Raw genomic sequence first — 19,223 nt, 5'->3', positions numbered from 1 at the left:
AGAGTCATTTGCGATGTGAGACAGTAAGCGCTAAGTGAGGGAATGTGTGTGTAACCAGAGTGCAGAGCAGGGGCACCAGCCCAGCTCAGGAAGAGAGTGGTGACGTCCCAGAATTGACAGGGGGGCGGAGGTGTTAGGTGGGCGGAGGCAGAGGTGCAGGAGGACAGGATCCCGGAAGGGCGAGGGTGCAGTGTGACTGTCCATACTGTGCTCAGGGAGTTACCTCTGCCAGTGTCACATGGGAGGTGAGGTGTGGGGGAGGGGATAGAAGGGAGAGGGAGGTGAGGACTGGACAGCAGGTGGTGGGGAGCGACTGAAATTGAAAAAGCTCCTATTTATTCTCGGTGTAAAGTCATAAGACTGTCCCTCATCCTTCAATACTTACAAAACAAGGTGCTGTCCAAACAACATGGAACACATCCTTCATGGTCATTACTAATGTGGAAACGAATGTGTGGTGGTATCTTCACCTCTTCCTGAACTCAGGGGTCTTTAAATATTTCCCCTTGGCTCATACACACAGGGCATTCTGAGGACTCCTGGGCTACCTCCTTCCACCCTCAGTTCTCAGACAAGTATGTCCCACAGGCATTTGAATTTGACTCAATAACCACACACCCCAGAGAAACCTAAGTGCACGTTTACTATCCACCTTGTGGTAGCGAGGGAGAACTGCAGGCACAGTGATGGGAAGGGAACAAGCAGCCCTGCAGTGCTCACCTTCACACCCACACCTGTGAAGGGGACAGGGGCTCAGAGGCCCCAGGGACCAGGCACATGACACAAATAAAAGAAACAGGCCAGGTGACAGAGTACACATCTTGTCCAAAGAGGCAACTCCTCCTTAGTTCAACTGATTGTCCTGTGTTGAAAATGCAGATCCGAGTTGCCTCACATTCTAATTGTTCCAGAGAAGCCAGAAATGATGATTGTGAAGTGAAACCTCCTGGTCTTTGATGGCGGCTCAATCTTCCAGAAAGCACGGGGCGAGCCACATAGGGATCACAGTCCGCCAGTTTTCAAAGGTCTGCCGCACGTGGGGAATGGCGTCTCCCTGACTGGTACTGGACTGCCACTCTCTGCTCTGCTGTGCACACAGCTGGACTCCCGAGCCCCGTGGAACAACTAACTGCAGGGAAAATGGAAGTCTCGGAGGGGCGGCCCAGACAGCAGCAGGCGGCCCTGGAGTCAGCTGCTGGCCAGCAGGCTCTAAATGGCCGACTGCTCCTGCAGGAAGCCCTCAGGGCCTGCGAGGCCTTTATCTGGCTCAGAAGCCAGGGCTGCTTCTCGAAGGACTTCCAAGTGCTCCTCGGCTGCTGACAGGGACTGGTCAATCCAGTCCAGGCCCCCAGTCAGGTGGCAGGCGTTCCTGGTCACCAGCACCAGGTGACTGACAGACAGGAGCAGGGCAGTTGTCCTAGAACAAAACAATAACAGATTCAGGGTCCCTAGGAGAGCAGGGGCTTTGTACCAAGTGGTCTGAATTCAAAAGTATGTTCCCCAAACTGTAGTCCCTTCCCTACAAGGTTGGTGAAGGTGTGATTTAAAGATCCAGCTAGGAGAAAGAAGTGTAAAGACAAAAAGACAAAGCAAGGACAAAGATTGAATCATGGTAGGAAACATTCTGGAAGAAGTCCGAGGTGCTCTGCAGGACGGGCCAGTGAGTACCAGGTCAGGTCTGCCCTCTGAGCAGTGCCACACCCACACTCTACCACCACTGCTCATCCGGGTCACCAGGACTTTGCTTGTCCTCAGAAATCTCAATCCCCTGCCTTCTCTGACCTTCAGCAATGCTGCCTTATACCCTGGTATCACATGAATTTCCTGGCCACTGCGTGGCTCTCAGGAGTGACCGAAGCTGACTAAGGTCCAGCAGGTATGAACAATGCAGAGTCTCTACCAATAATGGGTGGCCAGAGGACAGTCTGGTGCCTGCCCAGAGCCTGGTTTGGACGGTCCTTCAGGCCAGGGCTGACCTAGGCTGATACAAGTCATGTAACTACACCCACCTGGGGACAGCTCCACAGGAAGCCAAGAACTGTTTTGAGCTGAGTCCCTCCCACTTTTTCAACTCACTGAGCTCTCTGGGCAGGGTTCAAGTACACCAGATCTTCCATACTTCCTCAGAGGGCCGGTCCCTTGTGATTTATCCCAGGTCAATTGGGAAAGCAAGGGCCCTAGAACTCAGGAGGCGCCACATTCCCACCAGCGACCTGCAGGCGCCCTCCCATGTGGCTGATTGAGAAAACCTGGACAAGGACAATACTGCACTCAGGCACACCCACATACCAGCCACCAGATGGCAGCACAAACTCAGCACAGCCCCCACTTCAAGAAAAAAACTATTTTTTTCGCCAAATTGAGCCCAAGGAGCTGGTGTAGCTGTTGACTGCAAACTGCTGTTGCCTCCCACATGGGATTTTGCAGATGCCTGGAATTTGGAAGATCTGAGTGACGTATGGCCTCACCTCCCACCCAGTCCTGGAGGCTGCTGGCTGGGTCATGCATGGGGCAGCGGGTGACAGCCATGCCAAAATTAGTGTCCAATTCAGACGCGGGTGTGGACAGGACATGGCCAGGAGGTCACTGCAGAGGAGGCTGTGGGAAATGTGCTTACTGCCCTGGAGCCTGGGAGACGGGAGGGGCAAAGGGGGTAAGCGTCCCCAGCCGGCACGGGACTGAGAAAGGGAGCAGCCACGTGGGACCTGTGGGACCCCCAGCTCTAGTCCTGTGCTGGGTTCTCCCAAGCCTTCCGGAGGTGGGCGACTGTGAGATCAACTTACCTTGAAAGTGTCTCAACACCTGACCCCTCCTGGATGCTCTGAGCATGTTCAGGACACCAGTAACAGTGGCCTGTGGAGTGTCCCGGGGCCTGGCCATGCCTGCCACCTCACTTACCCATGGAGCGTGGGGACCGAAGGCCCTGACCACTCACCTGGGGCTGATCCGCTTGGCCACCACGATGATGTCGCTAACACTAGCTGAAGTCTTCATCTTGACTCCCGAGCCCATTGTCATGGCAACAAGTTTTTCTGTCAGAGTGTGACAGATCTAAGATAGCAAGGAGAGAGGTGATGGGGGCTGACCGAGCCCCTGAAGGGCTTCTGCCACCCCCACAAAGACAAATATGACCCCCACCCGGGGTCCCACCCCACAGCTGGGCCCCCTAACCCAATGGACATATTAAAGTGAAAAGTACACAGGAATGGGAGGAAATGGGTGGGAGAGGCAGAGGGTGAGACAGGGCTGATGGTAGGGGAGGGGGAGGAACCCCAGATCAGGGTCAGGGTTTTGCCTGAGAAACATCTAAGCTGAAATAATCTGTCTAAGAAAAATCACCTGCTCTAATTTCACCAGCTCGCTTAAGGGGGAAAACCTACTTTCTGTTCCTTCACCTGGTTTAGTCTTCCATCTACAATGGGGAACCCGATGACACCTGGCTGGACAAAGGACAGCTTCCCCTTTAAGCACATCCTCCAAAAGCGCTATTTATTTCAACAATGCTCTAGAAGGGGAATTTATTAGCCTGTTTGTCTAGATGAGGATTAAAAGACTTTGGAGAAAAGCAGGAAAAAGATGACTATGACACGTGCCTTTCTCGTGGTCCGCACACTGCCGGCCACCCCAAAGCTTTGTTCCCCTTTCCACAGCTCCCTGATGTTAGGACCTGGAGGTGCCTCTGTTCCTGGCAGAAAAGTCCCTTGAGACATCAATAGGAAGGTCAGAACTACTCCCTTGATCTAACGTCCCAGGATGGACCATTGATTCCAGTCCAATAAGACTCCTTGCGGCTGACTCATCCTCTACCTCAGGAGCCCTCGTCCTCCTCCTCTAACAGGCAAGCGAAGGGGACAAACCCAGTGCTGGGTCACATCCTGGTTGGCAGAAGACAGACACAGCTTACCGCTACTGCTCTAGACACTGTGCCTGTCTCTACCTACATCATCTACGTTTATCTACACCCAAAGAGCTTCTTGGAATTAAATAATAAGCTTGAACTCTGTGATGACATTTCCTACTAGGCATTTCTTTCTCAAGAGACAGAGCTGAAGAATAAGTGAGATGAAAGACTTTTCTTTTTTTTTTTTATTGATCTTAGAGCAGAGGAGAGAGAGAGACATGTATCTGTTTCTGTACATGCCCTGACTGGGGATTGAACCAGCAACCTTTTCATATCAGGACGATGCTGTAACCACAGGAGCTATCTGGCCAGGGCAGGACGAAAGACTTTTTAATATCTTATGCTGAAAGGCACTGATGAAAAGACGAAGCTATTTTTTTTGAAATCTTTAATTATTAGACTAAGAGATAAATGTGTAAACAAAAAGAGAGATAAGCTCGTGATTCCTCAGGTAACTGAAATGAAAAAGACCAACAATATTTGCAACTGGCCAAATATTTCATTATTACTACTATTCTAATAGGGAGGATAGTCTCTAGCAAGAACTTAAACACATTTGCCTGTGTTTTTCACAGGCAATTGTGGTGGCACAGTGGGTAGAGCATCGACCTGGGATCACCCCTTTACTTCTGCGGCAATCAAAGAGAATTACCTTCAAGATGGCGATGCAGTGGGACATGAGGCCCCTGGGGAGACAGGAGGAAAGTGTCAGTGCTTATCTTTACAGGCCCACCTCCCTCCTGCCACCCCTGCTCCTCACCGAGCTCTGACACACCTGGAAACCCCCTGAGCAGGGAGGCTCAGCGTTAAAATGCACAAGTCCATGAGCTAAATGGGGCAGCACCTTCCGTCCTTAACCTTCCCTGCCCGCCCCCACCCTCTTCATTAGCTCTCTTCCCCCCAGTCCCGCATGCCCGGAGCTTTTCTGCTGTTCCTTCCTCCCAGAATAGCCTTCCTTTGAGGCTCAGCCAAGGGAGTCCCTCATCTTTCAAGACCCACATCACAAGGCACCTTCCCTGTGACATCTTTCACAAAGTCCACCCCCGCCTCCCCGTCCCATGGACCACTAGACATCGCCTCTGCCGTGTGACCGCTGTGTGTGCACAGAGATCCTATCACTTCTGAGACAGTGTACCAAGGAGAATTCTGTCTCCACCACCAGTTTAATACCTGCAGAGCCTGGCCCAGTGCCCTGCACAGGGTGCCCGCACACAGTGCCCCACAGACCTCAGCAGGGGGACAAATGACTGAATGATATGAAAATGTGGAGAGATCCCTGAGGACACTGGAGACAAAGGCTTCATCCCTGGAGCCTGACTGTCGGACTCGTGGGCACCCCAGTGATAACCAAGCTCATCAGGGTGACTTTAAGACAGACAACTTTTGCCACACACTACGGATCTCAGAGTTCAGGTCTACAGAATGGGGATAGAATGTGGCTTCAGCACAAACACTGTTAATGTCATATTCTGATTTCCCTCCTGGTGAGAGCAGGGCAAGAGCAGATACTGACACAGAGCTCCTGGGGGCCCAGTCAAGTGCTCAGCCAAGGACGCCAGAAAAGGGCCCGAGGAGTCCCGGTTGCTGCTCCCAGAGGGCTAGTGGAAAGCAAACCCCCCGCGGCCTTACGAGGCATCTTCAATCCAGTCCCCGGTCTCCAGGATGGCCTCAATGTGAGGGTTGGTGATGACGACATCGTCCAGTTCTAACTCCGAGGGCTCAGACTGCGTCTCCATGGCTCTGATGAGGTCCACAATGGGCCTGGAAGAAAGAGCCCAGGGAGGCTGTTTCATGATGGACGGCTGCTGCCGACCTCCACGTAGTGGTCCCTGGGCCCCCAAAAGCATGATAAGAGTAAATAACTTAAAGGAGGGGCTTAACCAGTGGTGAGATTCAGCTGGTTTGCACGAGTTCGGCAGAACAGATTCCTACTTTTTTGTTGATCAGTGAACCAGTTGCTAAAATGGCACTTGTAATCAGGGTTCTCACTATGGTGGGCGCATGGGTGGCTGCCCAATGGGGAAATCACAAATTTACATTCCTTACTCTTTTTCTAACAGTCACCTGCGTAACAACATATTCTAAAGCGCCTGTAGTAATAATGTTCATTCCATCCATAGGTGAAAACAATTGCAAGTAGGATGCCAATCAAGAGGCATTATGGAAATATCTTAAATAACAGTTTTATTGTTTATGTCAGGTATTATTTAATATTTTTTCATTAATATTTTAAAACTTTCTTATAACAGCCCTGGCCGGTTGGCTTAGCGGTAGAGCATCGGCCTGGCGTGTGGGGGACCCGGGTTCGATTCCTGGCCAGGGCACATAGGAGAAGTGCCCATTTGCTTCTCCACCCCCACCCCCTTCCTTCCTCTCTGTCTCTCTCTTCCCCTCCCGCAGCCAAGGCTCCATTGGAGCAGATGGCCCGGGCGCTGGGGATGGCTCCTTGGCCTCTGCCCCAGGCGCTAGAGTGGCTCTGGTCGCAATAGAGCGACGCCCCGGAGGGGCAGAGCATCGCCCCCTGGTGAGCAGAGCGTCGCCCCTGGTGGGCGGGCCGGGTGGATCCCGGTCGGGCGCATGTGGGAGTCTGTCTGACTGTCTCTCCCCGTTTCCAGCTTCAGAAAAATACAAAAAAAAAAAAACCAAACAAACAAACAAACAAAAAACTTTCTTATAACAGAATCTAATTTTGTGTGCCTCTTTTATTGTTCTTTTTAAGTATTAAATGCATGAAATAAAAAAACTACCTTTTGGCCCTGGCCGGTTGGCTTAGTGGTAGAGTGTCAGCCTGGCATGCAGGAGTCCCTGGTTCGATTCCCGGCCAGGGCACACAGGAGAAGCGCTCATCTGCTTCTCTACCCCTCCCCTTCTCCTTCCTCTCTGTCTCTCTCTTCCCCTCCCGCAGCCAAGGCTCCATTGGAGCAAAGTTGGCCCAGGTGCTGAGGATGGCTCTATGGCCTCCACCTCAGGTGCTAGAATGGCTCCAGCCACAATGGAGCAATGCCCCAGATGGGCAGAGCATCGCCCCCTGGTGGGCATGCCGGGTGGATCCTGGTCGGGCACATGCAGGAGTCTGTCTGACTGCCTTCCCGTTTCCAACTTCAGAAAAATAAAAAATTAAAAAATTAAAAAAATCTACCTTTGGCATATCTTTTTTTATACTTAAAATGGTCATTAGGGTGGAGAACCGTTTTTTAAATTATTTGAATCCCACCATTGGACCTAACCTAATGGGCCCACAGTTATGGGCAGGGCTAATGATTAACCCAAGGAGGGCAGTAGAAGAACAACAACAAAGCAACAGAGAAGGAGATGAGCCGCTAACAACAAGAGTGAGCTACAGCTGCAATAACAACCAAGATATATTAGAGAGGACTGTCCTTCAGGACAGAGTGTTAACCTTCTGCAGCTTGTTTCCCCTCAAGCCCATCTATCACTGAGAAGCTAAATTTCCTAAGACCCAACCTACCAGAACCCCACTTTTGTTCAGCAGAATGACTCTTGGGAACCACCCTGGTCCACTGCATAACCCCACCCCATCCTGGTGACACTGGAGAAGTAACACCTCCTGCAACTTGACAGCAGGATTCTTTAAGAGATGAGGCACCAGAGCATTCTTTTCCACAGCAGAGCTTTCCTGGGTCATAAAAATGGGCATTTCCTAATTCAACCACGACAGAGACGCTGATAGGATTCAGATAGAGGGGTAAGAGAAACTAAGGGTTCGTGGCCATGCTTGTACAAGAACTGTCAATTAAAATATCCCTAAACTACCCTGACCTGGTAGCTCAGTTGGTTAGAGCGTCATTCAGAACACCAAGGTTGTGGGTTCAGTTCCTGGTCAGGGAATATACAAATATCAACCAATGAATGCATAAATAAGTAGAACAACAAATCAATGTTTCTCTTTCTCTTTCCCCCTTCCTCTCTCTCTCTAAAATCAATCAAGGCCCTGGCTAGTTTGCTCAGTGGTAGAGCATCGGCTCTATGTGTATGTAGATGTCCCAGGTTTGATTCCCTGTCAGGGCACACAGGAAAAGTGCCCATATGCTTTTCCACCCCTCCACCTTCTCTTATTCTATCTCTCTCTCTTCCTCTCCTTCAGCCATGACTCTATTGAAGTGAGTTGGCCCCTGGCACTGAGGACGGCTCCATGGCCTCTGCCTCAGACATGCACTCAGTAATAGACCAAACTTCAGATATGCAGAGCATCGCCCCTAGTGCACTTGCCAGGTGGATCCTAGTTGGGGCACATGTGGGAGAATGTCTCTCTGCCTCCCGTCCTCTCACTGAATTAAAAAAAGAAATCAATAGTTTAAAAAAACCTAACAACCCTAAACTGAAAATAAGATCATGCTTACATAACCTATTTCACATGAAGAGAATCATGAAGAAATCTGAGCAGAGAGAGAGACAGTCCTGTGCTGGGATTTCCCAACACCGAACATCTGCTGCTTAGATGTGTGCCTGGGTGTGGGCATCGGATTTCTGTTCCTATGAGTTTGATTGGAAAGGGATTTGGTTTGTCCAAATGATAAGTGAGGTGGCCAGTTCTAGAATGAGGGCCACATCCTTATGCTAGGTGAACATATTGAGTCACTTTCTCATTAGTTCAGTGACAGATCAGAGGTAGCTCAGGATGTTGGGGTGCTTAAGCAACACTCTTAAGCTCTGTGGTCTTTATTGAGAAGGAGAGCCTTCAGCTACCATTTTAGGGGTTATTTATTTTTTGTATTCTTCTGAAGTGATAAGCAGGGAGGCAGAGAGACAGATTCCTGCATGCTGGGACCAGGATCCACCCAGCATGCCCACCAGGGGGAGATGCTCTGCCCATTTGGGGCATTGTTCCATTGCAACTGGCACCATTCTAGTGCCTGAGGCGGGGCCATAGAGTCATCCTCAGTGCAGAGGCCAACTTTGCCCCAAATAGAGCCTTGGCTGTGGGAGGGGAAGAGAGAGATAGAGAGAAAAGAAAGGGGGAAGAGTGGAGAAGCAGATGGGCGCTTCACCTGTGCACCCTCACGGGGAATCGAAACTGGGACATCCACATGCAGGGTGATGCTCTACCATTGAGCCAACCGGCCAGGGCCCTTCAGCTACCATTTTAGAGGTACCAGCACCAAACTTCTTTCTCTTTTGTGTGAGCCCCAGGGCACCGCCGCCCTCCTCCCTCGCCCGTTCGCACTCACTTGGAATCATAGCGCTGCAGCAGGTCTCGAGGCCGACAGTATCGCTGCCTGCACACCACCACCAAGGCTGCAAACGAGGCCAGAAAGATGGTGGCCAGCACGCCTATGGCAACAATCACCACGGTCTCCATGCTCCCCGGGCTCCCTCAGTCCCAGTCACATCTCCCGCGTGAAGCCTGAAGGACACAGGACAGAGGGGGCCTGGTCAAGAGGCTGCAAACAGAGTGGGGCAGTGGGGTCTCACCTGCAGAGACCTGACGGCCTCACCAGCATCAAGACGCGTCTCACATCATGTCCCAAATCTGCCTTCTCCTGTGTTAGAAGGGCTGGTTTCTCAGTTGGACCAGCGTGGACTTTGCCCTGGGACTAAGGGAAACATTTTCACTAGCTCTGTTGTCTTTGCATTTATAGCAAGTGCATGAAAGGCGGGGCGGTATTTACTGAGGGCCTCCTCCGAGCCAGACACTTTGTGTGTTAACTCTCCTAACAATCCTACGAGGCAGGTATCAGTATCAGTATCCCCACCTTACTGTTGAAAAAACTGAGGTTCAGGGAGGTTAAAAATTTTGTCCAACTTTATATAATCAGGAAGCACAAAGTCAGCTACTTAAACTGAGGTGAGCGTTCAACTCCCTTTTCCTTTCTATAAAGAAAATTCTCAATAGTCTAAAACAGTGGTCCTCAACCTTTCTTGGGCCACGGACCGGTTTAATGTCAGAAAATATTTTCACAGACCAGCCTTTAGGATGGGACGGATAAATGCACAAAATAAAATTATGCGACTGGCGTAAAAACTGTGGTATTTTAAAATATAATTGTCAAACTTACGAGACAAGCGTCAAGAGTGAGTCTTAGCCCTGGCCGGTTGGCTCAGTGGTAGAGCATCGGCCTGGCGTGCAGAAGTCCCGAGTTCGATTCCCGGCCAGGGCACACAGGAGAAGTGCCCATCTGCTTCTCCACTCCTCCCTCTCTCCTTCCTCTGTCTCTCTCTTCCCCTCCCGCAGCTGAGGCTCCATTGGAGCAAAAGATGGCCCGGGCGCTGGGGATGGCTCCTCGGCCTCTGCCCCAGGCGCTAGAGTGGCTCTGGTCGCAATAGAGCGACGCCCCGGAGGGGCAGAGCATCGCCCCTTGTTGGGCGTGCCGGGTGGATCCCGGTCGGGCGCATGCGGGAGTGTGACTGACTGTCTCTCCCCGTTTCCGGCTTCAGAAAAATACAGAAAAAAAAAGAGTGAGTCTTAGACGGATGTAACAGAGGGAATCTGGTCATTTTTTAAAATTAAACATCGTTCAGACTTAAATATAAATAAAATGGAAATAATGTAAGTTATTTATTCTTTCTCTGTGGACCAGTACCAAAAGTCTCATGGATCAATACTGGTCCACGGCCTGGGGGTTGGGGACCATTGGTCTAGAAAAAGTTTTGATTGTCAGTTTCAGTGTTGGAAACTTATAACTGTTATTAAACTGTTGTTTATTGACTGTTTTAATTCAGGAGATTCTTTCAAACCTATTTTAAACCCACAGCCTGGAGGAGCAACGGCATCTCAGAGAAGTGAGTATTCACAATGCAGGCCTCCCACCAGTGTCCCTTCCATCAGGTCTCCTCCCCTCTTTGGTTTTAATTCCTCTACCTGCAAAAAAAAAAAAAAAAAAAAAAAAAAAAAGTGCTTTGACCTAGGAGTATCTCCTCTCTTTAGATTTCATTCTACATGCCATGTCTTAGTCCCAATGCTCCCGGCTGTCATTCAATAAATATTTATTGACTATCTACTATGCACCATGCACTGGGCTGGATTCTGGAGTCTGTAGTTAAAAAAGACATAGACCTCAACTCCACGTGCCTATGCCATACGCAGTAACACACAGAAATGAGAATAACTGTGATTGCATGACATTTTCTGCCTTTCCCAGAATTTCCTTTCTCCTCCCCCTCCTCCTGCCCCATGGCCTCCAAGACCACTCCCTTTGCTTCCTCTCTGCCTGTGCGCTGAGTGTATTTCTCTGAGTATTAGCTTCCTGAGTCTGTGCGGTCTTTCTCCGTGATCTGGCTGCCTGTTTCTTTGTGTGTTTCCTTTCCATGGGTAGGTCCCAGTCTATCTATCTATCTATCTATCTATCTATCTATCTATCTATCTATCTATCATCTCTCTCTCTCTCTCTCTCTCTCTCTCTATCTCTCTCCCTTCCCTCTTTTGGGTTCTAAATCCACAGGATAATACAGATCAAAGCCCCTACCCCCTGCCCCCTGCCGGCAACCTAGAACACCCACCGGAAACACCCAGGAGGTTGGGAGGGACCCCCACCGCCTTGCGCGCACTGTGCCCGGCTACCCTTCCCACAGCTCTAACTATTGTCCAACTTGTGGGCGCCCGCGCTCGCCTGCGCGAGCCCCGTGGCCACAACAAAGCGGCGGCCAGGCTGGGGCTTTCCTCCCCCAAGGTGGCGCCCCAAACCCCCACACCCTCCTGCCCGGCGCCGGCGCTCCCTCTCCCAAGGGGCTGGGCTGGGTGGCTCGCCCCGGCCCCGCTCCGGCAGCTCCGGCGGTGGGGCTCACCCACCTTAGGCTGCGGCTGCAGGACGCATTCCCCGGGCGCCCCCCCACCCCTCCCGCTGATGGCAAAGTCAGGACGCGGGACTCGAAGGCGGCTCCTGGATTCAGGGCATGTAGGGAAGGGTCTGGGCTGTCCCAAGAAATCAAGAAAAGTCCCCTGGCACGGCCAAGCCCTTGGCGGTGCAGCAAGGGACGCCGGCTGCCTCCAAATCCCCTGCTGCCAGGCGCAGCTGTCACCTCCAGGCCCCCAGCCCAGCTAGGGCTTGGGGCAGCAGGAGGCAATCACTGTGAGACTCAGCAAGTGGTCCTCGAGCCCCCGCAAGAACTGGCCGAGACAGGCGACGTGGAGGGAAGCGGGGAGGGTCCCTGCCTCCTTCAACCCCCACCCAGGATGGCCATCCATCTAGTGGGGGCTGGGGAGCACAACAGTTTCCACAGTGAGACTGGTCTTTGCTCGAGTCTGCTCTGCTAATAGGGTCTGGTTTAAATCCTGGCTCTGCCACTCACTAGCTGTGGGCAACTTCTTTCACTTACCTGTGCCTTGTTTTCCTTATCTGTAAAATGAAACTAGCCCTTGTCAGCATCCTCCGAGTCAAATAACACGATCCACGCAATGCATTTAAGAGTGCTCTGCCCTGGGTGAAGAGGGAAGAGGCTGGTTCCTGGCCAGTAGGTGAAGTTCATGACTGCCCAGGCAAGGGGGGAACATTCGTTTAGTACCTGCTAGGTACCAGACACTCATTAGACACCTTACATGCCTTATCTCATTTAAACTCCTCACCAACCCTGAAAAGTCGATAGAAATCATTGTGTTTGCAAAGGAGAGAATAGACTTGGAGGCTAAGAAGGCAATTTAGGAGCTCTCAATTTGTATGTGCTAAAGGAGGGAGTGGATTCCCTGGCACCAAAGCCCACACAACATTCAAACCGGGAAGCTGCTAGCTCCACCCCCAACCCATGTCTCTGGGCAGCAGCCCCTTCTTTCCAGACAGATAGGACCAGTCAAGTGCATCAAATCCTTCCTACTCTAGCCAGAAAAGCTTCTCACATTGTCTATAATCCTTGATAAGCCCTCCTGGGCCGCCTCTGGACTGTAAGAGGATCACCAGAGTGGCATCCTTCACTCCCATTGGGGAGGGGGTCAAGAGTAGGAGCCCAAGCCAGAAAAACCATTTAAGGTCAGCCTCCTCCATGAAGTATCTGTGATCTCAGAGAGCTCACTCAGTCTGAGTTTCCCCATCTGCACAATGGGCATGGCAGTAAAACCCACGGCCTACAGTTGTTGTGAGGATTAAATGAGGTGATGCATTTAAATTGCTCATCACATAGAAAGTAGAATGGTAGTTGTCACGGGCACACAGGGATGAGGGAGAAGGAGGGAGTGTTTAATGGGGACAGAGTTTCAGTTTGAGAAGATGAAAAAAGGGCTAGAGATGATGGTGATACTTAATATGGGTGAACTATATACTTTAAAATGGCTAAAATGGTAAAAACTTACGTTATAAATATTTTATCACAATTAAATTTACATGCCCAGCTCACCCTACCTCAGGGCTATGCTGTGCTCTCTGTCTGGAATCATTAGCATTGTCATTCCTCTGTTTGCTCCCTCCCTTTGCTGAGGAGCCTCCTTAAGAGTCACCTCTAGGCCTAACCTGTGGTGGTGCAGTGGATAAAGCGTCGACCTGGAAATGCTGAGGTCACCGGTTCGAAACCCTGGGCTTGCCTGGTCAAGGCACATATAGGAGTTGATGCTTCCAGCTCCTCCCCCCTGTCTCTCTCTCCTTTCTCTCTGTCTCTCTCTCTCTTCTCTAAAATGAATAAATAAAATAAAAAAATAAAATAAAAATTAAAAAAAAAGAGTCACCTCTAGCCTGACCAGGCGGTGGTGCAGTGGATAGAGCGTTGGACTGGGATGCGGAGGACCCAGGTTCGAGACCTCCGAGGTCGCCAGCTTGAGCGCAGGCTCATCTGATTTGACCAAAAGCTCACCAGCTTGAACCCAAGGTTGCTGGCTCGAGCAAGGGGTTACTCGGTCTGCTGAAGGCCCGCGGTCAAGGCATATATGAGAAAGCAATCAATGAACAACTAAGATGTTGCAACAAAAAACTAATGATTGATGCTTCTCATCTCTCCATTCCTGTCTGTCTGTCTCTGTCTCTCTCTCTGACTCTCTCTCTGTATCTGTAAAAAAAAAAAAGAGTCACCTCTCCAGAGAAGTCTTCTCTTATCACGTGATCTAAAGTAGCACCACCCCGCACCCTGAGGTGGTGTGTGTGTGTGTGTGTGTGTGTGTGTGTGTGAGACAGAGACAGACAGAGACAGAGAGAGGGACAGCAGGAACAGGCAGGAAGGGAGAGAGATTAAAAGCATCAATTCTTTGTTGTGGCACCTTAGCTGTTCATTGATTGCTTTCTCATGTGTGCCTTGACTGAGGGCTACAGCAGAGCAAGTAACCCCTTGCTCAAACCAGCGACCTTGGGCTCAAGCTGATGAGCCTTGCTTAAACCAGATGAGCCTGTGCTCAAGCTGGTGACCTCGGGGTTTCAAACCTGGGTCCTCCGTGTCCCAGTCCGACACTCTATCCACTGCGCCACTGCCTGGTCAGGTTGATGTGGGTTTTTTTAATGACACTTATCACTACCTGAAAGTGTACTAAATGTTTGTTTATTCCTTTTCCCCTTCCTGAATATAAGTTCCATGGGGACAAGGACTTCACTATCTTCTTCTCTGCCCACCCTCAGTATCTAGAATCATGCCTGGCATTTAGGAGGTGCTCAATAAACACTTGTGAAAGAAGTGAACATAAAGCTTAATTTTAGTCACTCTCGTTCTCATGTCCTAGCACCCGGGAGCCTGCTGGGGTGTGCAGCCATGGCAGGCTGCTGGCAGAAGGGTGAAGCTCCTGGAAACATGCAGAGAGGGCAAGGCACCTGCAGTGGAAAGGAAGGAAGGCTGACCTGAATGAAAGTCAGATTTATTTATTTATTTATTTATTTTTAATGAGAGAGTGAAAGAGAGACAGAAAGGGAGCAATAGAGAGAAGAGAGAGATGAGAAGCATCCACTTGTAGTTGCTTCACTTTAGCTGTTCATTAATTCCTTCTCATAGGTGTCTTGACTGGGGGGCTCAAGCTGAGCTAGTGACCCCTTGTTCAAGCCAGCGACCTTGAGCTTCAAGTCAGTCATCAACATGATCCCACGTTAATGCCAATGACCCTGCGCTCAAGCGCACAAGCCATGCTCCAGCCCATGGGCCTGGGTTTTCTAACTCAGAACCTCAGCACTCCAAGCCAACGCTCTGTCCACTGCACCACCACTGGTCAGGCGAAAGAGTCACAATTTTAAATACCTGATTTGACTGTGAGTCCATGCTTGTTTTAAGTGTTCAGGCCCATTTATGGGCTAGTGAATGGCTTTCCAGGGAGAAAGGCCAGCTGGGGACAGGCTGTGCACAGGCAAGCCAGGTCTTCTCTGAGCTGTGGGTGTGGACAGCGACCGTGGTGAAGCCAGTCCTCCTTGCAGGAGCAAGAGCCAGACAACTCAGAACGGCTGCGGCTGGCCCGACTGAGGGGCAGGACCAGGAAGCAGGGAGGAAAGAGAGGGCTGGAAAAGAGCTGCAGCTAGCTCAGGGCTGGGCCAGGATCCCCACTGGGGACAAAGGTCAAGTTTGCATTTCCTCTACGTCAAGGCAACTGGGCTACTGGACATAGAGACCACAAACAGGGATTTCCCCAGGGGAAAATCCCGGCCATCGGAGAGCAAAGGAAACTATACTTTTGTCAAAAACACTTCAGATCTTCAGAAGACTTCTGGAAGAGGTCTAAGGACAGACTCACAGCCTTCCCCTCTTGCTCTTTCTAGTATTTTACTACCCTCTTCAGTCACTGGAACTCTCCTGCTTTAAGTATTTAGGGAGTAATGGGCAGGTGTGTATAAGGGGACACAGCATCCCATATATTATTTAATGCAGATGAGGTTGGTTCAAGAATGGGCTTAATGTTCGCAGTAAAGAAAAGTCATCTGGGTCTCCAGCTTTAACTCTGACACACGGGCATCCTCTCCTTTTAATGTTTCAACGTTTTTGTATCCATCACGATTGCTACCACTTTTTAGACTTTTTTATGTGCCTGCACTGTGCTAAGTACTTTACATGGAGTCCAAAATTATTACAACCATCCCTTAATACGGGCGTTATTCTCCCTCACTTTATATACGAGGGAACTGGGGCTCAAGGCGATTAAATACGGCTCTACAGCCAGTGAGTGGTAAAGCTGGGATATGAACTGGAATCGTCTGTCTGAAAGGGGTGCAATGTCACCCAGCACCTACCACAGTGCCTATCCCATAGTATAGATGTCCCAAATGTTTGATTTTGAATGACCTGAATTAACGGGTCTTCAGGATCTCACCGAGCGCCTCCTCTGTTCAGGTGCTTCACGGGCAGCACCTCCTCTCATTGTCTCGCTGGCTCTGGGCAATTGGGATTATCTACACTTCGTGCAGGTACACTGGGAATCCGGGAGGTTAAATGGCCTGTCAGTGGAGCCACAACTAGTAACTAGTGAAGCTGGGTGTGAGTCTCACTAAGTCTGTCTAACTCCAAGCCCTGTCTGTGTGTTTCTTACGCCCCACTCCCTCTGTGCTCTCTCAGCCATGGGAGGGACATCAGCTGTCTCTGAGGGATCTCCCCATGGCCACGAGTTCCCTGCCTCTAATGAAATTGCACTGCCATTAGAGTTTTTTTGTTGTTGTTTTGTGGGGGTTTTTTTGTATTTTTCTGAGGTTGGAAACGGGGAGGCAGTCAAACAGACTCCCGCATGCGCCCAACTGGGATCCACCCGGCATGCCCACCAGGGGGCAATGCTCTGCCCATCTAGGGCCTCGCTCTGTTGCGTCCAGAGCCATTCTAGCGCCTGAAGCAGAGGCCACAGAGCCATCCCCAGCGCCCAGGCCAACTTTGCTCCAATGGAGCCTTGGCTGCGGGAGGGGAAGAGAGAGACAGAGAGGAAGGAGAGGGGGAGGGGTGGAGAAGCAGATGGGCGCTTCTCCTGTGTGCCCTGGCCGGGAATCGAACCCAGGACTCCTGCATGCCAGGCTGATGCTCTACCACTGAGCCAACCAGCCAGGGCCCATTAGAGTTTTTAAAATTTATCCTTAAAAGTTATGAAATTGACCTAGGTGTAAACCAAGGCGCCATGATCAGAGTAAGAAATGCTCTCGTGTACATACTGATTTTCACATACATCAGTTTGACTTTCACCTTGTGTGCTGTGTGCATGATCATCACCATTTTGCAAACGAGGAGACAGATGTGGTCAAGTGATGACCTGACTACACTTTCAGGGTAGCCAGTACACCAGGCTCCCTCGAAGTTCAAAGTCAAATTCAAACTGGGAAGTGTGAGATAAGAGAGGGGAAAAGGGTGTTAGGTGAGCCAGACATTTCTTGACCACCATCTTCCTCACTTGCCCCACGTCAGAGTTCGTGCCTCAGCGACGCACCCGCATTTCACCGTCTTGTGTTTAGACCTAAAATCTGATCTTCTAATCACTTAAAATGAAAGATAAACAGCAGCTGGTGGTAAAAAGTAATTAGGACAGTAAAAGTACCTTTGGTCATTGCAAAGGGGTTAGGTAGCCTCTCTTGGTCCCCTCTATATTTATTTCCCTGTGGGTGGAACAGCCCCTAACTAAGGGACACCCAAATCCTTGGCCCAGAAGTCAAGCTCAGCACCTATGATGAGTGAGTGACAGGGCTTGGGGAGAAACCCAGGTTTCCCTCTCGCCAGATCCCAGTGCCTGAGTCAGGAGGCTCCTAGGTAGAGCCAGAGAATTGAAGACCCTCTCAGATCCCTGAGGACAGCAGCTCTAGGTTGGAGGTGGAGAGAGGGGAATCCTCACTTGGCTCTTGAATCAGTGGTGGGATTCAACCGGTTTGCACCGGTTCGACAGAACCAATACCTCATTTTTTGTTGAGTTCGGCAAACTGGTTTTTAAAATGGCACCTGTAATCGGGATTCTCTCTAAGATGGGTGCCTGGGCAGCCGCCCACTGTGGAAATCACAAGTCTACATTCCTTACTTTTTTTTAACGTTCACCTGGGCAAGGTAGTATTCTAGTTCCTAAGGACCTGTAGTAATGTTCATTCCATCCACAGGTGAAAAAAATTGCAAGTGAGAATTCCAATTAAGAAGCAATAGGGAAATATCTTAAATAACAGTTTTATTGTGTTTTGTCAGGTATTATTTAATATTCTCTTTCTTTCTTTCTTTCTTTCTTTCTTTCTTTCTTTCTTTCTTTCATTTTATTAAGTGAGAGGTGGGAAGGCGAGACAGACTCCCACATGTGCCCCACCGGGATCCAGCAAGCTCCTACCAGGCGACACTCTGCCCATCTGGGGCTGCTGCTGCTGCTCTGTTGCTTGGCAACTGAGCTATTTTAGCACCTCAGGCCAGGCCATGGAGCCATCCTCAGTGCCTGGGCCAACTTTGCTCAAACCATTTGAACCATGGCTGCAGGAGACAAAGGGAGAGAGAAAAAGAGAGAGGAAGAAGGAGTGGAGAAGCAGATGGTCACTTCTCCTGTGTGCCCTGATCAGGAATCAAACCCAGGACATCCACATTCTGTGCTGACACTCTACCACTGAGCCAATGGGCCAGGCCATATTTTTTTCATTAATATTTTAAAACTCTTTCTTATAGCATAATCTAGTTTTGTGTACCTCTTTTATTGTTCTTATTTAAGTATTAAATGCATGAAATAATACACTACCTTTTGATATATCATTTTTTTAATACTTAAAATGGTCATTAGGGCAAAGAACCAGTCATTAAATCATTTGAATTCCTCCACTGTCTTGAGTCAATTCCCCAGGATAACTGGGTTGGAAGGAACTAGTGTCTAGTTTGGGATCCCAAAGCCATGCTAGGATACTTGTCCTAGATCCCCAGGACAGCAGGAACCTAGCAGAGAAGGCCAGGTCTGGGCTAACAGCCCCCAGATTGCCCTCAGTGCCTCGACTGTCTGCTTCCAGTTACCCAGCTGAGCAGCAGGTGGTGCATGGAGAACACAGGCCGGTGCTACAGAATACTCAGTATCTTCCAGTGGGTATCATACATAAAACTTTGAGGCGTGCTTAAGATTTATACACTTTGCTACAGGTTAAACCTCAGCTAAAACAAGTTGTCAATTCCCTAGTTCACATCCTTCAATGGCTTCATGCTGTCCTTGGAATTGACATCAAACCCTGAATGGACTTGGCCCCAGCTGTTTTTTCTAACCTCATCTTCTACCGTACTTCTCCCTTGCTTGGTAGAACCAAGCTGCCTCGACCTTTATCTAGTTTCTCTAGTAATCTAAAAGCTTTTCAGACTGCCTCAGGACCTTTGCTCAGGCTGTTGTTCCCTTAGCCTAGAATCTTTCCTCATACTTAGCACCTTCTCGTACTTCATGTCACTTACCCAGGCTTTCCCTAATCCCCACATCTAAATCACATCATCCTGTTTATTCTTTCTGCTCCTATTATAGTTTTATAATACTATTATACTTGTTTTGTTCTTTTTTCACATTTGGGACTAGCAT

General features: G+C 49.9%; 2 protein-coding genes across 2 annotated transcripts in view; both read right to left on the bottom strand.

The window, feature by feature from the left end:
• The window catches only part of LOC136326830 (transmembrane protein 98-like), a 79,081-nt gene extending 67,415 nt beyond the window's left edge, over nucleotides 1-11,666 (bottom strand). Inside the window, exon 1 of the mRNA XM_066263330.1 lies at nucleotides 11,649-11,666. The gene's annotated coding sequence lies outside the window, so the exon portion shown is untranslated. The remainder of the gene's footprint in view (nucleotides 1-11,648) is intronic.
• LOC136326831 (transmembrane protein 98-like) lies at nucleotides 625-11,699 on the bottom strand. Its single transcript, XM_066263332.1, has 6 exons — nucleotides 11,649-11,699; nucleotides 9,091-9,266; nucleotides 5,531-5,662; nucleotides 4,554-4,587; nucleotides 2,936-3,051; nucleotides 625-1,417 (listed from the first exon to the last, which is right to left on the bottom strand). Exons 2-6 carry the CDS (start codon nucleotides 9,219-9,221, stop codon nucleotides 1,210-1,212), a joined length of 621 nt encoding a protein of 206 aa, XP_066119429.1. The 5' UTR covers nucleotides 9,222-9,266; nucleotides 11,649-11,699; the 3' UTR covers nucleotides 625-1,209.
• Between the last annotated feature and the right edge of the window lie 7,524 nt (nucleotides 11,700-19,223).

Source organism: Saccopteryx bilineata, chromosome 2, assembly GCF_036850765.1.
Source record: "Saccopteryx bilineata isolate mSacBil1 chromosome 2, mSacBil1_pri_phased_curated, whole genome shotgun sequence".
Classification (NCBI taxonomy): domain Eukaryota; kingdom Metazoa; phylum Chordata; class Mammalia; order Chiroptera; family Emballonuridae; genus Saccopteryx; species Saccopteryx bilineata.
Note: the sequence above shows the minus strand (reverse complement) of the source record. Positions and strands in the feature narration are given on the sequence as shown.

Bases quoted from the DNA above. Each gene is read 5' to 3' on its own strand.
- LOC136326831 (XM_066263332.1), bottom strand. From the start codon at position 9,221: ATGGAGACCGTGGTGATTGTTGCCATAGGCGTGCTGGCCACCATCTTT. The intron at 4,588-5,530 runs GTAAGGCCGCGG...CTGTCTCCCCAG, and splicing joins GACTGGATTGAAGATGCCTC to GGGCCTCATGTCCCACTGCA. The intron at 1,418-2,935 runs GTGAGTGGTCAG...GTTTTGTTCTAG, and splicing joins GCCAAGCGGATCAGCCCCAG to GACAACTGCCCTGCTCCTGT.